Raw genomic sequence first — 23,743 nt, forward strand, 5'->3', positions numbered from 1 at the left:
AATCTTTTCATCCTTTTCTTTTTCAAAAAAGAAAATATTAAATTTTGCAACTAAATTTTTTTATTCCCTATTTAATTTTTCTTAATTGAAGGTATTCATTCATGTAGCTCAATTAAAACTATTGAACCCATGATCTTTTAGGATTCGTTTGAGATTATAGTAGTGGTTATGATTTAAAATATTTTTTACTTAGAAATACATTAAAATAATATATTTTTTTATTTTTTAAAAATTATTTTTTATATCAACACATCACAATAATCTAAAAACATAAAAAAAATTTAACAATTTTTTTTTTAAATTTAAAAAAATATGGTTTGCACCGCATTCTAAATAAGTTAAGGGTAATACAACGGTCCAAACACTATTAGACAAAAATTAATTATTTTAAAATTAATTTTTTAAGTGTTTTTAAGAGGATAATATAAGTGCACGTTAGGTTTTGGGCTTTTCAACCAATCTGTGCTGGCGTCCCAAATCCAATAAGAAGGGTCAAGGACGCATGGTCCATCTTTATTCGGCACCGAACAACTGACGGATATTTCTATCTTCTCCTTCCTTCGCCAGACACGACAGAGGAAGACGAGCAAATGGAAACTAGTCTCTGCTTTTCCACTCTGCTGTTGCTTCTCATCGGTGCCATCTTTACCTTTCAGTCTCAGGTACAAACTTCTTTTTTCTCAAAATAAAAATAATTATGGGAAACCCGATCATCTTCTTTTCAGTTTTAATATTCATCTTTGTACAAAATTATATTTCCAATCTTGGTGGATATCGGATTTTACACTTGTTAGAGAGCCCGATAGACACGATCAAGCTTAATTTGTGTTTCTCGATTACATAGAAACAACAACAAATGACCGTATCTCATAACAATTAGGTAGAAAAAAGAAGAAGAAGCAGAAATTGTGATGTCAAATCGCACCATCTTCACCTGCAGAGAAACAAACCTCAATCTCTGAAGATTATGAGGATGGATGAGACGATTTCTAAAATTGATTGATTTTTTTTTAATAAAGAAATACAACTTCATCATGACATTTTGCTTACTGAACAATTTTGATTATATTCTTGGGGCTTTTTATTTTATTGGAATCTGCGAACTATTTTTTTTTCTGGATATTAATGTATTCTGTTCCCGTTGTTGGATGTCCCGTCTTTATGTGTTGAATTTCGGAAGTTACTATGTTAGAGTTGGATTGGTTAAGCAATGCGACTGTCTACAGGTTATTGCAGTGGAACCAGTCTCCGATCTCAAGCTGAACTCCAGGATTCTTCAGGTACTTCTTTTCTTTAGCTGGTCTTATATGAAGTCCTTTTGTGCTGAATGTTTCTCACTTTCTCTCCTTTTGGTTTTGCTCTGACAATGCAGGATTCAATACTTAAAAAAGTCAATGGAAATCCCAAAGCTGGATGGAAAGCTACCATGAACCATCATTTTTCCAATTACACTGTGAGTATTTAACTGACAGGACATTTTTTTATATATATAATTGATTGATATAGTTCTAAGACTTCCCTTTCCCTTTCTTTTTCTTTTTTTTTTAATTTACATATTGGAAAAATTGCTAATATTTCTTTTTAATTGGATATAGGTGCTTTTCTTTTTTATTGCTAATATTTCATCTTTTATGCATAGGTTGCCCAATTCAAGTATCTTCTTGGAGTCAAACCAACACCAAAAGAGGAGCTGAGGGGAATTCCTGTAATAAGTCATCCGAAATCCTTGAGATTGCCAGAAGAATTCGATGCCAGAACAGCTTGGCCACAGTGCAGTACCATTGGAAAAATTCTAGGTCATTTGCTTTCTTGCTTTCTAATTTTCATGGTTGTCTTCATGGTGCTGATTCTTCTTTATTTTATATGGTAAATGGCGGACCAATTTCCAAATTGAAGATCAGGTAACTTTATGTTGCTATTTATCTTTTAATCAAATCATATAAATAATTCGTACTGGTTTTCATCATGTTTGGACTTTGATAAACCAGGGTCATTGTGGATCCTGCTGGGCATTTGGTGCTGTTGAATCGCTATCTGATCGATTTTGTATCCATTATGGCATGGTATGTAACCGAGTTTTGTGATTGAAGTTGACTTTTTTCATATTGTCCATCATAAATATTATAGTGTTTTATTGCAGAACATCTCTCTGTCAGTCAATGATCTCTTAGCATGCTGTGGCTTTTTGTGTGGAAGTGGTTGTAATGGGGGGTATCCAATTTCTGCATGGAGATACTTTGTCCACCATGGTGTTGTTACGGAGGAGGTACTAGTTTATGTCATTGCCCATTAACAAGTCAGATTTTTTCAACAATGATGATTGCAGAATAGAAAATTAAGGGTTTTCACTCTGTGGCCATACCTAATATACCGTACCTTATGTCTTACAAAATGTTATTGCTTTAGTCTGATGGCTTCTGACCATGGCTGATATACTCATTGCAATGGTGAACACTTTTTTCATCTGGCAGTGTGATCCATACTTTGATGATATTGGCTGTTCTCACCCTGGTTGTGAGCCTGGATATCCCACGCCAAAGTGCGCGCGGAAGTGTGTCAATAAGAACCAGCTCTGGAAGAAGTCAAAGCACTATGGTGTCAAGCCGTACAGAATTGATTCTGATCCCGACAGTATCATGGCAGAAATTTATAAGAATGGGCCAGTTGAGGTGGCCTTCACTGTTTATGAGGTGAAAATGTGCCTGTTTCATTATTTTTTACTTGCATTCGCTTAACTTTTGACGTGGTTGAGAATAACTTATTACTCTGAAGAAACTATGAACTATTTCTTTGTGTGGAGGAACAACCTCTGAGGGTATGATATGTTTGGTTGCTTAAAATACGGAACTCCTTCTCTACTTTTACTATTACTAATCATATATGCAAGACACAAGTTGCCTATAATTACAAATTGGTTATGTGCAATTGCAGTAGGACAGAAAACATAGGAACTGTGTCTTATTTGATTGTGTAATAGACTGCTCACCATTTTACAGGATTTTGCTCATTATAAATCGGGAGTCTACAAGCACATAACAGGTGGCATGATGGGAGGCCATGCTGTTAAGCTTATTGGTTGGGGAACTTCTGAAGATGGGGAAGCTTATTGGGTATGTTAGACTGCTTATCTCTTTTTCCCCAGATTTTATAGCCATTAGTTTTCCATGACTATATAATTGCTCTCCTTTTGCAGCTTCTTGCCAACCAGTGGAATAGAGGCTGGGGTGATGTAAGTTCCTGTCAAAACTCTCACGTTAAATAAACTGAACACAAAATGTTTCTTCTTGAATGCTGAAGCACAATTTTTTTTAAATGACAGGATGGTTACTTCAAGATTAGAAGGGGAACAAATGAGTGTGGTATTGAAGGAGATGTGGTTGCTGGTTTGCCCTCAACCAGGAATCTTGTTAGAGAGGTTGTGAGTGTAGATGCTCGTGAGGATGCTTCGGCATGATACCAGACTAATTATTATATCTTGAAGTGCTGTAATTTATGTATCAATATTGGATTCTTGTGATTAGAAATGGGCTTTCGCTGTATGCATGGGACGAAACCAGGTACATGCATCCATGTAAACTGTTATCTTAGTTGAAATTTGCTATCTGTGTGAGAATCAAACAGTACGTAGATATTGTATCATTTGATATTTACTGATAACATAAGATTCACCTTCTTGTCGTGTATCACATCCCATCTTCTGCTTCCATCATCCGCCGCTAGACATTTCCAGGTTTATTGGGTAATCCGCTTCTATATGTTAATAATGAAAACTCAAGGAGGTTCGTGATCTACCTTAGAGGATGGGATGACCCTGTTTATGTTGGTATATAGCATATGAAAATGCTTGAGAAAGAATTATATTTTCATCAGCAGCAAAATGCCTACTTAGCTGTGCTGCTATAACAACAGCAGTTATGATTTAGAAAGTTGAATCTATTTCGTACAAGCTCCTCTATGGCAAGATGCATTGCTGTTCAAGGGAATGACACTGGTTGTTGTTGCACTTCATTCCCGTGTCTGGAATGAAGATTGCTCTGGTTTTTATTTGTCTGGAATGAAAATCTAGCTTGCCATGTCTTCATTGTTATGCTGCTGTTAACTGTAGCGAATGGCATAACGTTTTCCATGTGATCAGAATGCGGTCGCGGAGTCGGTGTGGAACGCAGCAAGGACTGAGAAAGAAGAGGAGATTCTGATGGATAGCATATGTCTTTATAGCATCGATTATATAATGAAGGTAATGAAGGTAAAGACATCGAATCATTCAACGGTGTAGTTGTCCAGGATGACTAGTACCATCTCGATCATGGTCCGAGTGCGCCTTTTGCAAATCATATCACTTTTGTTTTTCTGCACGTTTCTTGTTGTGAGCCGTCAGCCGTGTATCATCCACATTTACAAAAGTTGATTATAGTTTTTACACTTCATCATGTCAACCAAATGATAATTTAAGATTAAGAATTATCACTAGTAATAATTGTTATTAATATTATTTCATAAAATAAAAGGTGGTCGAAGATAGAGCAAAATTACCATTCAGAAGATAATGCAACAGCGCATGGTAAGTAAGCTTTCATATTAAGCTAGCAGTTATTTTTTAAAATGCTAAAGAATTATTATTGGTAATAATTTTTGTATAAAAAAATTTATTTTTGATATCAGCATATTAATACAATCCAAAAATATAAAAAATTTAATTTAAAACAAAAAATATTTAAAATATTTTGTTTGTTCTTGAATTTTAAGTTCTGAAATCTATGAATTTATCGTAAGAAATAAAAGTTTTGAACCCTACCTAGATGGTTAAGGGGGTATTTATACTCCTTGAATCTTGTTATTTTTAGAAAAGAAAAAGACTGGAAAACCCTTTGTTTTCGACGACATTAATAGAAAAAAAAATATCCCTTACATATCATTAATGAGATAGTAAGTATAGTTGATATGTCTATTAAAAGACCTTGCATACACCTATGAGCATAAGAAAATCATTGCATCAATATGAATGATTATTCTAGATAGAGAAGCATGACAGTTTGTCATACCTTCAATTTTTTTATTTTAGAGAATAGTCTAAGGTCAGACATATAATATGGGAACTTAGTAATAGTAGAATCCAGATGTTTTCGGGTTTGACATGTCTGTTAGAGTCATATTACCTTATGCATGACCAACTCTCAAGCTCAATTGCTTTGGATTTTGTATGGTTACTAGACCCCTGCTATTTTAAGTTTGGCTGACTGCCAAGCCAAATGTTTTGGGTCTGACATGATTGTCATACTCGTGTCATCTTGAGCTTAACTAATTGTCAAGTTTAAATTCTTTAGGTCTGACATGTTTACCAAATTCACACTATCTTAGACTTGATTGATTACCATACCTAAGTTTGTAGGTCTGATATTTCTTCCAGGTCTAATTTATTTTTAAAATAATTTTTATTTATAAAAATCTATAATAAAAAATGATGACTCATCAATATGCTTTCTTATGTTTCAATTAATTTATGCAAGCAATGAAAGTTGCTTGTTAGGCGTGGCAAAGGAGCTTTGCTTGTTCTTCCTAGAAAATCCTTAATCCTTCCCTTTTCTTTCCCATAAAAAAATAAGAATAAAATCCCAGTATTGCCGAGAAGGGCCATGGGATTATAACTGATGATATATTGTCACTTTCCTCACATCTGAATTCTCATATCATTTTCAGAAAGCATTCTTTATTTATAAAGTCCGTTCCATCCATACAACAGGACACACAGTAGACATAGATTAACAAGAATTCCAAGGGGGCACAGGCTCATCCTAAATCAATATGAGCGTTACGTGGCGACTTGTGATTGGCGGTTTGGCATCCCGCCAGCCAATGAAAACAATATCCTAAAATTACCTACCCTTTCCCTCTCTCTCTCTAGCAAATCAGATAGCAGAAAAGAGATCTCGAAGTATCAAAATAACACACGCCTTTCACGTTCTGTAGAGGATGAAAATCTAGACCTGACCTCAGGGCGTCGCCCCTTTTGGAAGAGCAGTTTTTCATTCGCTCACTCTACCCCACCAGACCACACAGCACGAAAAAAAGAACAAGGTGCCGTTTTGTATTTGCGTACAGCTGTGCATTTTAAAATAATATTTTTTATTTTTTAAAATTATTTTTGATATATAATCTAAAAACATAACAAAATTAATTAATTATATGTATATATGTATATTTTTTTAAAATCATAAAACATTGGTTACACCGCAACCCCTTATGGTCATGCTTTACTTTTCACTAAATTATTTTTTTTGTTTTGAATTAATTTCTTTTGTTATTTTTAAATTATTTTGATTTGATGATATAAAAAGTTAATTTTTAAAATAAAAAAATACTATTTTTAATGAATTACATAAAAAATAATAATATTAAAATCAACCACTAACTCAAGAAATCAAATTCATTCGTGGCGTATCATATCATAAATGACACCACCTGAGTAACTGAGTTTGTTGTCGTTGTTGCCTTGGTTACTTGCTCTTACTACTACTACCAATAATAATAATAATAATAATAATAATAAATTTCTGTATTAAATATTTTATTTAAACGATCTATATCTCTATCTCTTTATATCTCGCAAGACCTCCCCTTCTACTTCCCTTTCTCTTTTCAAAGCCTATCTTCTCTCTCTCTCTCTCTCTACAACGAATTCTGTTCTTCTCTTCTCTTGTTATATTCGGCTGCCTTGCCTGGCACTACAATATTGTTGCGTGGTGCGGGCATTTTGGACGGGTTTGGCATTTTCAAATTATTTACTAGCTTGCAGTACAGAGAGAGAGCTGAGGAGAGTAGCGATGACAGCGTAGAATAAAAGATTAATAGAAAGGAAAAAGGAGACATGTCGATGGCGGTGGTACAAAAAGAACCAGAGAAGGTGATGAAACTTAGAGGTGGATCAGTGCTGGGAAAGAAGACCATTCTTAAGAGCGACCATTTCCCTGGCTGTCAAAATAAGCGCTTAACTCCTCAAATCGACGGCGCTCCCAATTACCGTCAGGTTCTCTTTCTCCACTTTCTTCTTACCACTAATCTCGCTTTCCCTTTCTATTTTGATTAAAACATTTGAAATTCCCCGATTCAGATGCATATATCCTTCTCTTTTCTCATATAAGCACCCCCCCTCCCCCGGGCTTTGCGTTAACAGCTTGCTTGCTTATAGAATTAGAAAGTTAAGCATGGCCATATTTTAAGAGCCTCGTTTGTCTGCCGATCCTGTAAACCAAAAGGCATTGATCACTGTATTTGATTGATTATACTCTCTTAAATTAATGAATTTGTCATTAATAATTATCATCATCATCATGATTTTTGACTTATTTGTGGTTGCTTTGATAGGCGGAATCGTTACCTGTTCACGGTGTTGCGATTCCAACAATAGAAGGATGTCGTAATGTTATTAAGCACATAAGAGGTCGGAAAGATGGGAAGCAAGCACAAGTTTTATGGTTTAACCTTCGTGAAGAACCGGTAAAGCTATTTGCCAATATGCACCGGCAACCCCCCTGTTTTTTTTCTCCTTGTCGTTCTTTCTGCTGTGCTTAATTAATGCAATGGACTATGATTATTGCTTATTGCTTATTTTTTTATTAATTAAAATGGATAATCAGTGCTGAAAATGCTAGCAGAAGCAACATAATGATTAAAATCATGTCAAACTTTATGTCAATAACTGTCGGATGTTTCTAGGCCTTTTACCTTATACTGGGGTGCTTGTGAGTGCACTTAATTTTTTTTTTTTATTAAGTAATTTTTTTAAAAAAATATATTAAAATAATATTTTTTTAAAAAAATTATTTTTAACATCATCACTAGTAATTTAAAAATATATATAAAAAAATTAATTTTAAACAAAAATAATTTTAAAAAAATCATCAAACAAATGTTGCACCGCAACCCCAGACATCCTTGATCCACATGTTTCAGTTGTCACATTGTTTTTTCTGTTTTTTTCATTGAAACAGTTGGTGTACATTAACGGACGTCCCTTTGTCTTGCGTGATGTGGAGAGGCCTTTCTCCAATCTTGAATATACGGTATGCTACTTGTAAAGGATTTTTTTTTTCAACTTGCTTTTACCTTAATCTGATATATCTTGTCTTACCATGCTTGTATCTCATGTTTACCTTCTAAAATCTCCGTATTGTATTGTTGAATTTTTGTGCTCTCTTGTAGCTTTAAAACTACAATGGTTTCCTTGGTGATGTAAATGCGAGGATTTTCTCAGTTAAAACAAATTCCCTCTCTAACATTCAGGATCGTTTGATTTAATTCAACGTGGTTTACAGAATCTCTCATTCATGTTTGATTTTCTGTGAATGAGGATGTTTAGTGCAGATAATATGTTCTCTCAAGCAGTTCATAGCCTTTGCATACTAACCTGTATGTGTGTAAATTCACATGGTTGACAACAGCAGTCATGCAAACAAGTACTACTTTATATTTGTTGTATAAACTTGATAGTGACCTTCTGTGCTCAAACAGGGAATAAACAGGTCCAGGGTTGAAGAAATGGAAGCTCGGTTGAAAGAGGATATCCTGATGGAAGCTGCAAGGTATTTACTGTGGCTGAATGCTGTGTTATCATTGGTTTCTAATGATACTTCATTTTTACCTTTGGTGACTATTGGTCTGAACTATAATATCTATAGTTGCGTATTTCATTTACAGATATGGAAATAAGATACATGTTACTGATGAACTGCCAGATGGTCAGATGGTGGACCAATGGGAACCAGTCTCATGTGATTCTGTGAAGACACCAGTAGAGGCATAATCATGGAACTTATTCTGCTTGTGGAATAACTAACACAATTAATCTACTGATTTTCTAACTGATTGTTGCAACTTGATTCCATTGTGAAGGTGTACGAGGATTTGCAAGTAGAAGGACATCTGTATGATTATGAACGAGTTCCTATAACAGATGAAAAATCACCAGAGGAGCAGGATTTTGATATCTTAGTGAGTTTCATCTTTGAGATCTTATTTAGAACCTACTAATCTTTTTTTTTTTTTTAAATCAACTACACGTATAATTGTTTCGTTAGATTCCTTGTCAATTCAACTATCAATTATTTGTTTACAGAGGAATTTTGCTTCACTTCTTATTTTTATCAAATGCACATGTAGATTACTTGTAACTTAGGCAACGTTTCTATGACCTTGTTGAATTCAAGTGCATAACTTGGAAATGAAAATTTCGAACTCAACCTTTTGTTGCCTTAATCTAAAGTGACTGTTAAGGACTGTTCAGTTGTTATTTGTATGTGGAAGGTTGTATTTTATGTCCGCAAACATATGAAAAACTTTGTTACCTTCTAATAAATGATAGTACTTCAGAACTATAGTCATACAGGAGCAAAGATATCAGATACCCAACATGTTAGGTATGCTAAAAACGACTTCTGCATTTGGGATCACATGGTACAGTTGGCTGTTTGATTGAAATGGACATTGCAATTATTTCCTTGCCACCATATCTTTCAGAAAATAACAATCCATTTGGATATGCTCTACTGTCTTTCTCTTCCTCTTCTCTTTTTCCATATATTTACTAGTGGGGTATTTTGAGTTCCTTTGGGCCATTGCTTAGGACAGGCTGTGCTCGGTCATGCCAGCTCTTGACATGACATGGGCCCGTGTTGTTTATTTTTAGGAAGAGGCTCTACTCATGATTGTCCATGCGTGTTAAAATTTCAAAAAATATCCAAGTGAAGACTTGAATCCATGTCCAGTCCATAACCTAGTCCAAGTCTTAACTACTTGTGCTAGCCTACAATTTGTTGTCTCCTTGAACATTAGATTTTCTCTTGATGGCAATTCTACCTATCCTGAAGCCTTAAACTGAACCAGGATCTATCAGAAACTGGATTCCAATTTGGAAATGAACTGCTGTACCATAGCTCCATGCCTACTGACAAATTTATCTGGCATCCTCAACCTTGAATGAGTACGTGAAAGAAGATATCATAGTCAGAGCAGTGGAATTTCAGAATACCTTGTGTCTTCAAAATATCAATTTTTGAAGACAAACGAGAGAATATTTTTTACAAACAATATGCTGCCAAATTCCTTTTTATGTTTAAATGCAATGATGCATGTTGTTGTTCCAACCATGAACCATGGAAATCCAACTCTGCAAAAAATTTATTTCAGATGTTTGTTTAAGTATGATCAGTATTCAGTTTTTCTAAAAGACATTTGCCTGCTTTCTTTGTTTCAGGTTGATAGAATTTATCAGACGGACTTGAATACAGATATAATATTTAACTGTCAAATGGGGCGTGGAAGGACTACAACTGGGATGGTTATAACAACTTTGGTATACCTCAATCGGATTGGAGACTCTGGTAACATGCTCTCTTTTTTCTACTTCTCTTGCAATCTATTGAATATCCCAGCTGTCAGCATTCTTTTCAACATAATTTAATTTGTATCTTGCATGTTACCTCAGTTCTTGATCTTGGTTGTCTGGTTGAATTTCAGTGTTATAAGATGAGTTTTATATTGGTCATTCTCCATTTTTTTTCTAGCTGTTTTTGCTCCTTTTCATTGAATAGTTTTCACTGATTTTCCTTTTATTCCATGTACTTCCATGTAAGGGTGGTCAGTGTAGGGAGGATCAATCCATTGTTATATTTGTGTTTTGATTGTATTTTTGGGAAAAAGGCTGAAGGTTCCTTAACTTCAGTTTTCCTTTTCATTAGTATCATATCAACTCAATTTAAAAAGTCAGCAAATTTAGATCCTTCTTTTACCAGGTTGAAGTATGTAGGTGGAAAAACTTGTTCCAGGATGTGTAAGTGTATATGGAGATGGAGAAACTTGTTCAAATACATTAGCCAGAGCTCCCCACTCATAATCTGTTTCATCAAAACTTGTAAACCTGACCTAGTTTGGTTAATGCCTCTTGCATTTATGTGGAGGATTGGGATGTGCAGGAGCCTTTATAGCACAGATCCATTGCTGTTTACAACAGTTCCAAATCCCAAACTAACCACAGACTTGGACAATGCATATGCTCTCTCCATCCCATACTATTGAAAATTGATATATTGTGGTTGATTCTCTATGCTAAAAATTAAAAATTCCCTCAATGTGAATATTTTTAAATCTTTGATAACTTGAATTCTGAGTTCTTTTTTTAAAATAAGTTAAAAAATTTATGATTTGTCAATAAAGAGATATATAAAGGCATGAAGGTACTTGATTATGAATATTTATCAAATGTTCCTCAAGAAAAAAAACTGAAAAGATTTCTTGCTCCAATGCTGTTAAAATTATTCTAATGGCATGCTAGAGAATACTCTTCCTAGGTTCTACTATAAAGCAATGGCAAATTTGAGCCTTCATTTATTGAGGAGCAGATTTGAGGTGGATTTGGTGTACGGTCACTATAAATGGTGCATAAGGATCCATGACCCCAAGTAGTTTGGGATTGAGGGCTTGGTTGCTGTTGTGTGTATAGAAGAGCAGATTGATTTGTCATTCATATGTCATCTCCAGCAAATTCTATCTCCATATTCTCCATATGAGATCTCCTTTACTTAAAATACTTCAAACTTGAAATCCTATTAGATGGAGCAAATTGACCTTATACTGCTGTAATTAATTATCTTTACCACAATATGAGAGAGTGTGGTTTTCAGTCCATCTCTTCACTTTCCACAGATGCATGCAGTCATAGATAAGGATACTTTTTAAATTTTGTTCTTTAAAGAATATCATTTATGCTCTAATTTTAAAATCTACTGACTGTAAGGGGATTTCTTAGGAACTGCCAATAGCAATGTGCTAACATAGAGAAGAAATTGATTGACAATCTAGGATGGTGGACTAGAACTTGAAATGATACAGGAAATATGATGTTGCTTTAAAGTTACCCGTTATCTACTATTTAAAGTACTACCCAGTCTAAGATCAGGTTGGAATGTGGTATTCCTTGCGAATTTTCAGCTTTGGTGTGAAATATGAGAGAATGGTCATGCATATGTTGATGAGAACCCAGTAAATACGAGCCCTGATTGGATAGATAAACAGATTGCATCAAATGATTTGTTGATAAACTTTCCTTTTTAAAATGAATTTCAATTATAATTTTTATAGTAATTGATTTTGTTGAAAGGTGTGAGGTTAAATGTTTTAATCATGATAGTTATTGATGTTGTCTTTGTCATCATGTCATGTGAAAATAGGCATTCAGCGAACAAATTCAGTGGGGAGAATTTTTGAATTTGGTTTGAATGTCAATGAAAATTTGCCAAACTCAGAGGAGGCACTTCTCAGAGGAGAATATGCAGTCATAAGAAGTTTGATCCGGGTTTTGGAGGTTGTTAATAATAGCTCTAGTTGGTTTTTTACTTCTCTTTTGGTATTTATTTATTTTGTTAGTGCTTTCATTGTCCTTGGAAGCACTTGACATTTTTTGAAATTTAATTAATTAGTGACATGCATTAGGGTGGTGTTGAAGGGAAAAAACAAGTTGATAAAGTCATTGACAAGTGTGCCTCCATGCAGGTATGGCTCTATAATATATCCTGATCCGGTAAGGTATAGATTTGTAAGAAGAATGGGATTTTTGCTTCTGTTTTTCATTATATTTCACCTAAATGAAGTGTTTGAACTACAGAACTTACGTGAAGCAATTGCCAATTATCGCAATAGTATTCTTCGTCAATCTGATGAGATGAAGCGAGAGGCATCACTTTCATTTTTTGTGGAATACTTGGAAAGATATTACTCCCTCATATGTTTTGCTGTGTATATACACTCTGAGAGGGATGCTCTCCGTTCTAGTTCTTTTGGTCATAGCAGTTTTGCAGACTGGATGCGAGCCCGGCCAGAACTTTACAGCATTATTCGTAGGTAAAGATATGCGGTGCTGGTTTTGGTTTGTTTTATGGAAATATCAGACTTGTATTCTATGTTTCTAACATATCAAATTGAAAGAGTGAAGGTTGTGATTTGTATGCGTGAGTACTGACAATTCTGTTGCCTTTCCAATTTGTTAAACTGTTGGGTGCTTCAATCTCTTCTCCATGATATGTTGTTTCTATATATGTAAGCTTAGGAAGTTTAATGTGCCTGAAAATTGTGTTCCAGTGATATTCTCCCCCATAAGCCTATTGTGAGATATCATTTTGCCTTGGTTACTTATCTTGAACTATGTTTTTGTCATACCTTGGCACAACATCTACTGATATTTTTTGTGGACATTAAAGTGTTGTCCCAATCACACAATTACAAGGCCACGTATACAGAAAATGTTTATTTTCAGCATGCAGTATGGGCTATTATTTTTAAAAGACCTTGAATAAAGATACTTATGTTGGACACTTGAAAACAAAAATGTATAACAATCAAAGTCATCCGGTGCTTGTATGGACACTTATGAGACTGAACCCTTTGCTGAAGGATATCATTTTTCTTAGCTCCTCTTCAGGAAACTTGTTTACTTATTATATTTGTAACAGTATATAGATTCATCTACGAGTAAGCAAACTCAATCTGGTCATACATATATTTCAACACCATTACTTAGGCACTTGCTTTACATTCCATGTCCAGGTTTTGGTATAGTTATGTCAACCACTCTTTTCCAATTAGAATGCAACCTCATATATATCAATACATGTCTGCAGACCATAGATCATGTGGAACTTATTTTGCTTTAACCATCCTTGTTGCAGGTTGCTCAGGAGAAACCCAATGGGTGCTCTTGGATATGCGAGTCCTAAGCCATCTCCAATGAGGATTGCTGAATCTGCTGATGGCCGACCTCATGAGATGGGTGTAGTTGCAGCCTTGAGAAATGGGGAGGTTCTTGGAAGTCAGACTGTTTTAAAAAGTGACCACTGTCCTGGCTGTCAAAACCCTAGTTTACCAGAGAGAGTGGATGGTGCACCTAATTTCAGAGAAGTTCCTGGTTTTCCAGTTTATGGAGTAGCAAATCCTACAATTGATGGTATTCTTTCTGTCATTCAGAGGATTGGCAGCTCTAAAGGTGGTTGCCCAGTTTTTTGGCATAATATGAGAGAAGAACCTGTTATCTACATAAATGGAGAGCCATTTGTGCTCCGTGAGGTTGAAAGACCATTTAAAAACATGCTGGAATACACGGTAAGGATTCTTTTACTTTCACATAGATTACCAACTCATCAGCCTCATTGAAGTGGAGGTGCATGTGGCAGATAGTAGACCTTTACTACTTTCATTCCACCGAATAACTGTCTTCAGGATCATTAGCATCATAGTGCACAAATATAATTTATCTGAATAGAAAAACCATTCCAAGCGTGTTTGAAAGAAGGAGTGGGTTGATCATGCAATGATGCTAGTTGACTACTTGACCCATGATGAATTAACAATAATGACCTTGATAGTCTTTTCCTGGTATGAATGTCTTTCAATATCTTATTCATAGAAACCAAGATCAATATAACCTTGTCATTTTTTATTGTCTGTTATTAGATCTCTTGTTAAAAAAGATTTTCCTTGTAAATACTGGCTACTTAGCTCTCTTTCCTTGATGGATATAGCACACACATGTCAAAAGTTCATTCATTGAGGCAGACATAATCTTGCCTCACTCATCTGGGAGGCTCCCCGATGGAATCCCATGAATTTTGTCAAGATGGAACATTAGTTGGAGTTCTGGATAATTGCTATACATTCCTTTTTATAATGGAGGAAAAGCTTTTACAAACTGTTAAAAATTCATGACTTCTGCTTGGGTTTCAAAATTAACTAAATTATGTTCATATTATGGGTGCATAAGATACTGTGCCTGGCATATATTTTCTAGAATCGGGTCTATATTCCATTTTGAGGTGGACCAACTTTTTTCCATTTTGTGTTAACTTTGCTCATTTTTTTTTTCATGGTTCTCTTGACCCATGTTTAATAAAGTCGATATTATGATGACCACATTCAGGGAATTGGTCGTGAGAGAGTGGAGAGGATGGAGGCTCGACTGAAAGAAGATATCTTGCGAGAAGCTGAACGCTATGGAGGTGCTATAATGGTCATTCATGAAACGGATGATGGTCAAATCTTTGATGCCTGGGAGCATGTAAATTCTGATTCTATTAAGACCCCACTTGAGGTGTTTAAATGCTTAGACACTGATGGTTTTCCCATTAAGTATGCCCGTGTTCCAATCACTGATGGTAAAGCTCCTAAAAGTTCTGACTTTGACACATTGGCGATGAATATTGCTTCTGCTTCCAAGGATACTGCTTTCGTTTTCAATTGCCAGGTTAAAATTTCTTTCTTGCACCGTTGTTGTTGGACATGTGAATGGATGTTCTTCATTAATTTCTATGGAACTGCTTCCTGTTGTTTTTTATATTTTTAAATTGTGCTAACTCTTTTTTTTTCTTATGTCCTTTGCCTGAATGCCACTTTAATAAACACAGATGGGAAGGGGAAGGACTACGACTGGCACTGTAATTGCTTGCCTTCTGAAACTTAGAATAGATTATGGGAGACCAATTAGAGTCTTAGCTGATGATATGAACCATGAAGAGGTGGAAAGTGGAAGCTCAAGCGGTGAAGAAACTGGAGGTGACACTGCTGCAACCACCTCCGACATTGGCAGTGTAAAAACTGATATGGAACAAGGTCGTGCTTTTGGCATTGATGATATCCTGCTGCTGTGGAAGATAACAAGATTATTTGATAATGGTATGGAATGCCGAGAGGCCTTAGATGCTATTATTGATAGATGTTCTGCTCTGCAGAACATACGCCAAGCTGTTCTGCAATACAGGAAGGTGGTCAATCAACAACATGTTGAGCCAAGAGTCAGGAGAGTGGCATTGAGCCGTGGTGCTGAATACTTGGAGAGGTACTTCCGTTTAATTGCCTTTGCAGCATATCTAGGAAGTGAAGCATTTGATGGGTTTTGCGGACAAGGAGAATCAAGGATGACATTTAAGAGTTGGTTGCATCAAAGACCTGAAGTCCAAGCAATAAAATGGAGCATTCGATTGAGGCCAGGCCGTTTTTTCACTGTCCCGGTATATTTTCTTATTCCTTTGGACTCGGAAACTCTAGGGCTTTTTGACTGCATTTTTTCTCTATGTTATGGATTTCCTCTTTATCATTATGGTAACCTCGGCATTTGTGTTTTTTTTTTTAATTATTATTATTATCACAAGCAGGAGGGGTTGAGAACACCACAGGAATCTCAGCATGGAGATGCAGTAATGGAGGCCACTGTCAGGGTTCGTAATGGTTCGGTTTTGGGTAAAGGTTCTATACTCAAAATGTATTTCTTTCCTGGTCAGCGGACTTCTAGCCACATACAAATTCATGGAGCACCAAATGTTTACAAGGTATGGCCACATCTGGATTATATCGATGATGGACCCTTGGTGGAATATCCTTTTTGACACTCCTATTTTATTTTTAAATATATTTTGTTTTATTTTGCATTTTCCTTTCGCTAATTCAGACCACAGACACACACAAACCCACACTCGTACACACTGACAAACAAGTTTCTGTGGAAAGTGTGAATACAAAGGGAGAGGTCCTTACATTCTGATGGAAATTCCTGTTTTTGAAACCTAATGTTTCTTATGCATCAGGTGGATGGCTACCCTGTGTATAGCATGGCAACTCCAACGATTGCTGGTGCCAAAGAGGTGCTGGCATATTTGAAAGCCAAGCCCAAGATAGGAGGATCTCTGGCTCAGAAAGTGATAGTGACTGATCTCAGAGAAGAAGCAGCTGTTTACATCAATGGCACACCATTTGTCCCCAGGGAGCTAAATAAACCTGTTGACACGCTCAAGCATGTTGGAATAACTGGTCCAGTGGTCCGTCGTTGTTGAATTTCTTTTGCCTCAAAGAGCTATCTATTAAGCAAAGTACGTTACTAACTTCCTTTCTTTCAACTTTTATGCAGTTAGAACTCATGGAGGCTCGACTAAAAGAAGATATAGTATCTGAGATTAGACGGTCTGGTGGTCGATTGCTTTTACATCGTGAAGAATATGATCCAGCAACAAATCAGTCCTGTATCATAGGATATTGGGAGAACATCTCTGCAGATGATGTGAAGACACCTGCTGAAGTGTATGCTGGTCTAAAGGATGAGGGTTATGACATGACATATAGGAGGATTCCATTAGCCAGTGAGAGGGAGGCTCTAGCTTCTGATGTTGATGCAATACAGTATTGTAAAGACGAGTAAGTACCAAAATTCTCTGCTCCTTATTAACCACAATTTGTCATTTAAATGTGGTTGCAATGTTTCTATCAAGTATTTGATAACTGTATTAAGTGGAACTTGGAAGATGGTTATTTTTTTCTGGGGTTCAGACTGCTGTTTAAGTCTCTCTGGCAGCACCAATGACATTTTTTTAAAAACATTTCTCTCAAGCACCTGTTTTAATAACAAAAAAGAGTAGTGCTGCCAAGTTACAATTTTTTTTTTTATCCATGGTGGATATCACTTCATAATTGTGCCTTTTTGTTTCTCCAATTGTTCTTGTTATTTCTAGTCCAAAGGTTACTGAAAGCCTAAAGTAAAACATATTACTTTGCAGACTTTGGAAATGGTAACTGATTTATTGATCTTTGGCAATAATGTAAGTTGTCCCCCCCAATTTTGTCAAATATGAGACCATTCCTTGTTTCTGGACATTATGATATTGATTGTGATGGATCTGGTTCGTTCTAAATGATGGCAAAGTCATACTGAAAGAAAGCAATCAGCTGTCAATTAGTAGCATTTGTTACTTTACTGAGTATTACAAAGAATTTAGATAAATCAGAACTTCAAGCAGTCTGCAGTTCTTGACAACTATCTTTTTGAGTTAAACAATAGTAAGCAACTTCCTTTTCCAAAACTATTTGCAAGTGCTTGGTTGGAAACACACTCTTAGCATCCCGACAGTTTATTTCCTTATAACAGATTTTGATTTATGTAGCCCATGACAAATAGGTTGGTACTGAGGTTTAGTTTAGTTGGGTGTTTATGGAAGCAGATGTCTATTATATTTAGTGTTAATTGGAGTTTTGACACTTGGGCTTTCCACAATTTATGTTCTGTACAAGGATTGCCGGCATTATCTGGGAGATTCTTTTGGCATTATTCTAAATATAGCCTTTTTATAAAATTGTACTTGATTGCAGAGATATTTTATAAATCTAGCTAAATTTTGTTTGTAGCTGTGCTGGGAGCTACCTTTTTGTTTCACACACAGGGTTTGGAGGTGTTGGCTATGCAATGGCAATTATTTGTATTAAACTTGATGCAGAAGCAAAGTTGACATCAAAGATTTCACAAACATTGGTTAGTAGCAGACGTTCATCTTCTTTGTCTGAAGCAAACTTACCTTCTGAATTGTCTGATGAAGAAGCACTGAGGATGGGAGATTACCGTGACATACTTAGTCTTACAAGGGTTCTCATTCATGGTCCACAGAGCAAAGCAGATGTTGACATTATTATTGAAAAGTATGTCCATTTTTATTTTAGTTCCTTCTTCATATGAAAACAAAGGCAATAACTAAATGCATGATGAAATGATAGTCGTGGAGGCATAATTCTATTAAAAAAAGGAAGATAGATTCTCCATAACTTCGGGAAAAGCAGAAGGTGACGATGTGTTACTGATTGGCTTGCTATCCCTGTCAATTTGGAATGAAAAATCCTTACAACTATGGGTCATTTTGCTGTGTGAAGTTATGTTTTGTTCTAGTTGTTTCCTACGTTTTCTGATTAGTTGGTCCCCTTTGCCATGATTTGATCTGTCGTGCTGAAACCAACCTTCTTTTTCTCAAAAGGTGTGCAGGTGCAGGACATTTGCGTGATGATATTCATTATTACATCAAGGAACTTTGGAAGTTTCCCGATAGTGACGATGAGCAACGTGCATGCCTCTTGGATATGGGCATTAAGGCTTTAAGGTTAGTTGATATACCTTGGCAATTTAATCTTAGAACGTATGCTAAGTAGATTGTTGCAACCCTCCTTTTCCTTTGGTGGATATGCTTGATCTGCCTGGTCCTTGTTGCTTTGCATTAATTGACACAGAAAGCCACAAGGTTTGCACTTGCATGATATTCCATTATGGTTTGGTAACTTGGACCAAGTTGGATTGAAATTGCCCTTGTCTATGGGAAAGGCTGTTTCCCTCGAGAGAGAGAGATGGTCTTTATTTTTATTTTTTTATTATTACGATTTTTCTTTTATGAACACTGCAGTGGGTGGCTTCATGGCTCCTCCTAGCAATTCTATAGAGCGTATGGCATTTTATGACCAATTGTTTCTGCACTTTTTTCAGGAGGTACTTCAATCTGATCACATTCAGATCATACCTGTACTCCACGAAAGCAAGTGAAACGAAATTCACATCATGGATGGATTCAAGGCCTGAACTAAGAAATCTATGTAATAATCTCAGGATCGATAAATAATTCCAGGCATTTAAGATTCCCTGCAAATGTATTTTTGTACAGCTAGCCATGTGTAGTTTCTTTGCTAATAGCCTTCTCTTACTCCTTGTTGTTCCTCTCCGTTGCAAGCTTGCTGAGAACAGTAAAAGAACACACGAGTCTTAGAACTGATTCATGAACAAACAATACATAGGCGTGGGTCTTTGGCCTCTATATGACAAATCTGTTCATGTTTGACCCTTGTCAGGTTTGGCTTGTTGAAATTTGATTGAGAGGGGAAATGGGAGGTAAACAGGTTTAATATAGAAAATAATATAATAGAACTGTGCTTCTTTTTTTATTCTCAGTTCCATTGCTATTGTGTGCCTTGTGTATTGGATTGGATGATATAGATATCTTATTAATATAACTCAAGTCATTGAAAGGATATCGAAAATTAATCACAGCATGAATTTGTTCTACTGCTTTTAAAAAAATTTGAAAATTTTTTGTTTTATTTTTTATTTTAAATTAATATTTTTTTAGTGTTTTTAGATTATTTTAATATCCTGATGTTAAAAATAATTTTTAAAAAATAAAAAAATATATTATTTTAATATATTTTTAAATAAAAATATTTTAAAAATAATTATAACCTGAAAACCAATATCTTTTAAAAAAGGGTTGTTGGTAGGAGAGTGCGCAAGGACATGGATAATCTTTAAACACTACCTTACGCATTCCTTTCAAATGTGTTATTTACTGCTGTGAAATTTACTTCATGCATGCATTCTAAAAAAAGAGAGTGATTTCAGATGGGCGGATCACTCGGCTCAAAACCTCGAGATATTTCTGTTCAAAGAACAAATTCGCAAGATTTTAATGCGATGATTCTGGCCGTTATGGAAACGGTGACAAGAATTATTCTGCACTATACATTAAAACAATTGGGGTAAAGCTGTACGGTGAAACAGATCACATGAACCTTTCTTTCTTTCTTTTTCCCCTTCAATTCCCTTTTTTTCAATCTGTTTTGTCCTTTATTTATTTTATTTTTAAATTTATCATTCAATTCAATTTAATGGGAGGCCTATATTGAGTTTTTTATTGTTTTTTTTTTTAATTTCATCAATCAATATTTAATTAATTTTAAATTGAACTTTATAATTTTATTCGGTTTGCTTTTAATGAGATTATTGCAGTTTCAAATAAATATCTTAACGTTTGGTTTGTGCTCAGTTTTACAAGTATATATTTATGTTATTATATAATTAAGTAAAAAATAGTTTAAAAAATTAAAGTTATCAAACCTAGTGAAGTTCATGACTCGGGATAACTTTTCAATATATCAATTTCTCAATACGTAAAAAAAAAAAATCATCTTAAACTTTTTAAATTTAAACCACGCTTTTTACTTGATGCTTGGGTTGACTTTGAACCTACCAAGTCAATTAGGTCATGTTGGGATAACTTTCACAAGATTTAATTTTAAATACAAGTTATACAAAAAGTCAAGTTAAGAGATTTTAAAATTGAGTTATTGGGATGAATTTAACAACAATGCTAAATCAATCCTTACAACCTAAATATATTTTTTTTGTTCAAACTTTTTTTTTTTATCTGACTAACGCAGCCTGTAAACTAGTTAAAAAAAAAAAACTAACTGAGGTAGTGAATTTATTATACAATGTACTGTGGACAAAAATATTGTAAATTCCAGTCCCAAAAGCAATAGATTTATGTGAGAGACTGTAGATCAATGATATTAGCAGTTGAGGGAGACTGTAACTTGCGAGACTGTAGATCAATGATATTAGCAGTTGAGGGAGACTCCTCCAAGACAACCTCGTAGCCGTCACCCCAGCTCTCCATTCCCTCAGCCAGGAGTTGCCAGAAGAGCCCACCAGTAAATGGGCCTCCTCTTGTGACACTATTGTATATATCGCTGTAGATTTTCACAAAATAAGTGTCCCTTTTCTGCAGGCTATTTCCAGGAAGCTTTAAAGACTTGCCAAACTCTCCTATAATGAGTGGTTTTCCAAGCACTGAACTGGAGTCTTGGACATGGGCTTGGATCCATCTATCCACAAACGAAGCTTGCTCGTCTTCGCTTGAGTTTGGCAACCTGCCATTGCATTAATCTAGTAAGACTCGAGAATAGTTATAATTCTTGATGAAGGAACAGTACTGAGTAAATGATAGAGAAGGCGATTACCATTGCTCAGGGTAGAGATGAATGGTGGCAAAATCTATGTGCGGGATTTGGTTGTTGGAGATAAAGTCAGTGCCAAAAAGGTAGCTGCCAGGATTGGATTCCTTCTTCGAGTCACCGTAAAACCCTTCTAGCCCTATTTCAAGAAGATGGTAATTATCAATGGATTTAACGTGTGCTGCCATTTCATTGACCCAGTCCTGCAATAATCACCGTAACAGAGACTCTGCATCGTTATCCCCATTTAGTATATAGTCATACCGCACACGTAGAGCTCAAAATAGGAACAAATGGAGATTAGCAATGGTGACATTAAGCAAATAGCGTGAGCTTCCAAGCATTTCTATTGCTCCATTCATTCTTAGTTTTGAATGATTACACTGTTGAATCATGAATTTCTTTCATCCTAAGAGAGATTGTCATTTGTTGGGCTTGTTTTTTTCTCGATATAATTTGTTTGATCTTAATACTGTGATCAGCTTGAGAGTAGAAATGAAAGAAATTATATATATATACCTGAATTAGCTTTCCAGAAGTGTCATTTGAATGAGGTTCGTTTATCAATTCCCATGCAAAAATGGTGGGATCGTCTTTATATGCAACTCCTGTTATCGAGTTGATCCTCGTGAGCACTGCCTGCACAGGTACTGTTTTTTAGCGGCAAGAGAGATTGAAAGCTAGGGTCAACAGTTGCTAAAACCAAGATAACCGTGACTCTGACACTATAAGCTAGCGATGGTTTTACCAAGTCAAAAGGCATTATTGGTTAACTTGTTTCAAGAATTTAATCACATTAATTCTATCCATTAATCATCTTCCACTGTTTTTAATTAGCTATCAGTAATTGAAAACATTATGCCCTCACTTCAGAGACATTCATTTCCTTTAACAGAGGTAAATATTAGACATGGAAGATGTTTTAACATCAAATTAAATGCGCTTTTGAAAGAAACGCTTTAGATGTGTATAAATTAATAATTCTAATAGTGATAATAATTGTGTAAATGAATTAAACAACAAATTAAGAAGATTTGTCCATGGAAAGATGATGGCTAATGTAAAGGAGGGTACAGTACTGATGAATGAGTTACCTTGACATGGTTCTTGTAGTATTCTTTGACAACAGAGTTTGTATAGAACCCGTCGTCATCACTCAACTGCTGATCACGTTCCCTTGCCCACTCAACATATTGTGATCTGCCCCCATAATCTTTGAAGTTATTCACCAAGCTCAGTATCAGATAAATCCCATATTTCCTAGCTTCTGATACCACGAAGTCCAATCCCTGGAAAGAAGAACAGTAAGAACATATATATTCGGCATGCGACAGCTCGAGAAGAATTAATTGTAGGGAAATCAAGAAACGAGGAAAAGTATACCTTGAACATGTCCTCGTTGTAGATACCTGGAGAAATCTGGAGGGGCTTATCATTTCCACCATCGCTGAAAGCCCAAGTTCTAGCAATATTCATGCCATACTCGGAGGCTTGCTGGAATGCAGATGTGACTTTGCTCCTCGTGGATGGATCAGATGACATGTACATCATCCAAAATGCATTGAAGCCATTTAAGTAAAGAGGCTTATTGTTCACTACAAATTGGGTTCCATTTGTTTTAGCAAAAACACAGTGATGAGTTGGAGAAGATTGATCAGCCTGGCAACAATATTGTCCATGGTGGAAGATAACCAAAAGGGCCATTGAAAAGAAACTGTTCAACCACTTCATCTTGCTTAACACGAATAAACGAATGCTGATGATTCGAAAACGCAGGGCCTGGCGTCAAATGTTCTTCACACTAAAGAAAAAGAAAGGGGGGGAATGTGCGTGGGATGGGCTGCGGGTTGGTAGGCTGATTGCGAAGGGTTTTTAAAGACACTATGGCAGCATGCCTGTAAAGAAACTGAATGATTTATTTTATTTTATTTTCTACAAGGAAAACTGAAATTGGTATTCAAGGCATGCACGCGCGTAGTCCACAAAAGAAATTTAATACCATATATATGCCCCTTAAGAAAAATATTCCTTTAATTAAGATACAATATTTAATTAAGTGCAAGGTTAAATGCTTTAATTATACCATATATAATGAAAATAAATATATCTTACGAAAAAT

At 35.5% G+C, this 23,743-nt stretch overlaps 3 protein-coding genes across 4 annotated transcripts; 2 read left to right on the forward strand and 1 right to left on the reverse strand.

The window, feature by feature from the left end:
* The first annotated feature begins 458 nt into the window (after positions 1-458).
* Positions 459-3,686, forward strand: LOC7478817 (cathepsin B-like protease 2). The gene is made up of 10 exons (XM_052450317.1): positions 459-662; positions 1,227-1,280; positions 1,373-1,453; positions 1,640-1,848; positions 1,985-2,063; positions 2,141-2,266; positions 2,472-2,690; positions 2,997-3,110; positions 3,194-3,229; positions 3,320-3,686. Exons 1-10 carry the CDS (start codon positions 591-593, stop codon positions 3,452-3,454), a joined length of 1,125 nt encoding a protein of 374 aa, XP_052306277.1. The 5' UTR covers positions 459-590; the 3' UTR covers positions 3,455-3,686.
* A 2,919-nt stretch (positions 3,687-6,605) lies between these two features.
* On the forward strand, positions 6,606-19,776 carry LOC7478818 (uncharacterized). 2 transcript variants are annotated; one of them, XM_002301423.4, is made up of 19 exons: positions 6,610-7,024; positions 7,363-7,494; positions 7,989-8,060; positions 8,509-8,579; positions 8,695-8,794; positions 8,890-8,988; positions 10,250-10,376; positions 12,222-12,355; positions 12,484-12,543; positions 12,656-12,891; positions 13,716-14,145; positions 14,960-15,283; positions 15,444-16,046; positions 16,191-16,364; positions 16,620-16,850; positions 16,940-17,223; positions 18,208-18,495; positions 18,825-18,947; positions 19,325-19,776. In XM_002301423.4, exons 1-19 carry the CDS (start codon positions 6,866-6,868, stop codon positions 19,455-19,457), a joined length of 3,780 nt encoding a protein of 1,259 aa, XP_002301459.3. In that variant the 5' UTR covers positions 6,610-6,865; the 3' UTR covers positions 19,458-19,776. The 2 variants fall into 2 exon arrangements, with proteins under 2 accessions (XP_024450826.2, XP_002301459.3); XM_024595058.2 differs by lacking the exons at positions 18,208-18,495; positions 18,825-18,947; positions 19,325-19,776 and adding an exon at positions 17,583-18,196 and having other exon boundaries at positions 6,606-7,024.
* A 1,152-nt stretch (positions 19,777-20,928) lies between these two features.
* LOC7478822 (mannan endo-1,4-beta-mannosidase 4) lies at positions 20,929-23,508 on the reverse strand. The gene is made up of 5 exons (XM_002302659.4): positions 23,008-23,508; positions 22,719-22,913; positions 22,144-22,263; positions 21,631-21,827; positions 20,929-21,540 (listed from the first exon to the last, which is right to left on the reverse strand). Exons 1-5 carry the CDS (start codon positions 23,353-23,355, stop codon positions 21,153-21,155), a joined length of 1,248 nt encoding a protein of 415 aa, XP_002302695.1. The 5' UTR covers positions 23,356-23,508; the 3' UTR covers positions 20,929-21,152.
* Between the last annotated feature and the right edge of the window lie 235 nt (positions 23,509-23,743).

This window comes from Populus trichocarpa, chromosome 2 (assembly GCF_000002775.5).
Source record: "Populus trichocarpa isolate Nisqually-1 chromosome 2, P.trichocarpa_v4.1, whole genome shotgun sequence".
In the NCBI taxonomy this organism is placed as follows: Eukaryota; Viridiplantae; Streptophyta; class Magnoliopsida; order Malpighiales; family Salicaceae; genus Populus; species Populus trichocarpa.

Coding starts and splice junctions, on each gene's coding strand:
- LOC7478817 (XM_052450317.1), top strand. CDS start 591: ATGGAAACTAGTCTCTGCTTTTCCACTCTGCTGTTGCTTCTCATCGGT. Junction 1,454..1,639: donor ATCATTTTTCCAATTACACT/GTGAGTATTTAA, acceptor TTTTATGCATAG/GTTGCCCAATTCAAGTATCT. Junction 2,064..2,140: donor TTTGTATCCATTATGGCATG/GTATGTAACCGA, acceptor GTTTTATTGCAG/AACATCTCTCTGTCAGTCAA.
- LOC7478818 (XM_002301423.4), top strand. CDS start 6,866: ATGTCGATGGCGGTGGTACAAAAAGAACCAGAGAAGGTGATGAAACTT. Junction 16,365..16,619: donor GAGCACCAAATGTTTACAAG/GTATGGCCACAT, acceptor CTTATGCATCAG/GTGGATGGCTACCCTGTGTA. Junction 17,224..18,207: donor ATACAGTATTGTAAAGACGA/GTAAGTACCAAA, acceptor TTTTGTTTGTAG/CTGTGCTGGGAGCTACCTTT.
- LOC7478822 (XM_002302659.4), bottom strand. CDS start 23,355: ATGAAGTGGTTGAACAGTTTCTTTTCAATGGCCCTTTTGGTTATCTTC. Junction 22,914..23,007: donor ACAACGAGGACATGTTCAAG/GTATACTTTTCC, acceptor TCTTCTTTCCAG/GGATTGGACTTCGTGGTATC. Junction 22,264..22,718: donor ACTACAAGAACCATGTCAAG/GTAACTCATTCA, acceptor GTACCTGTGCAG/GCAGTGCTCACGAGGATCAA.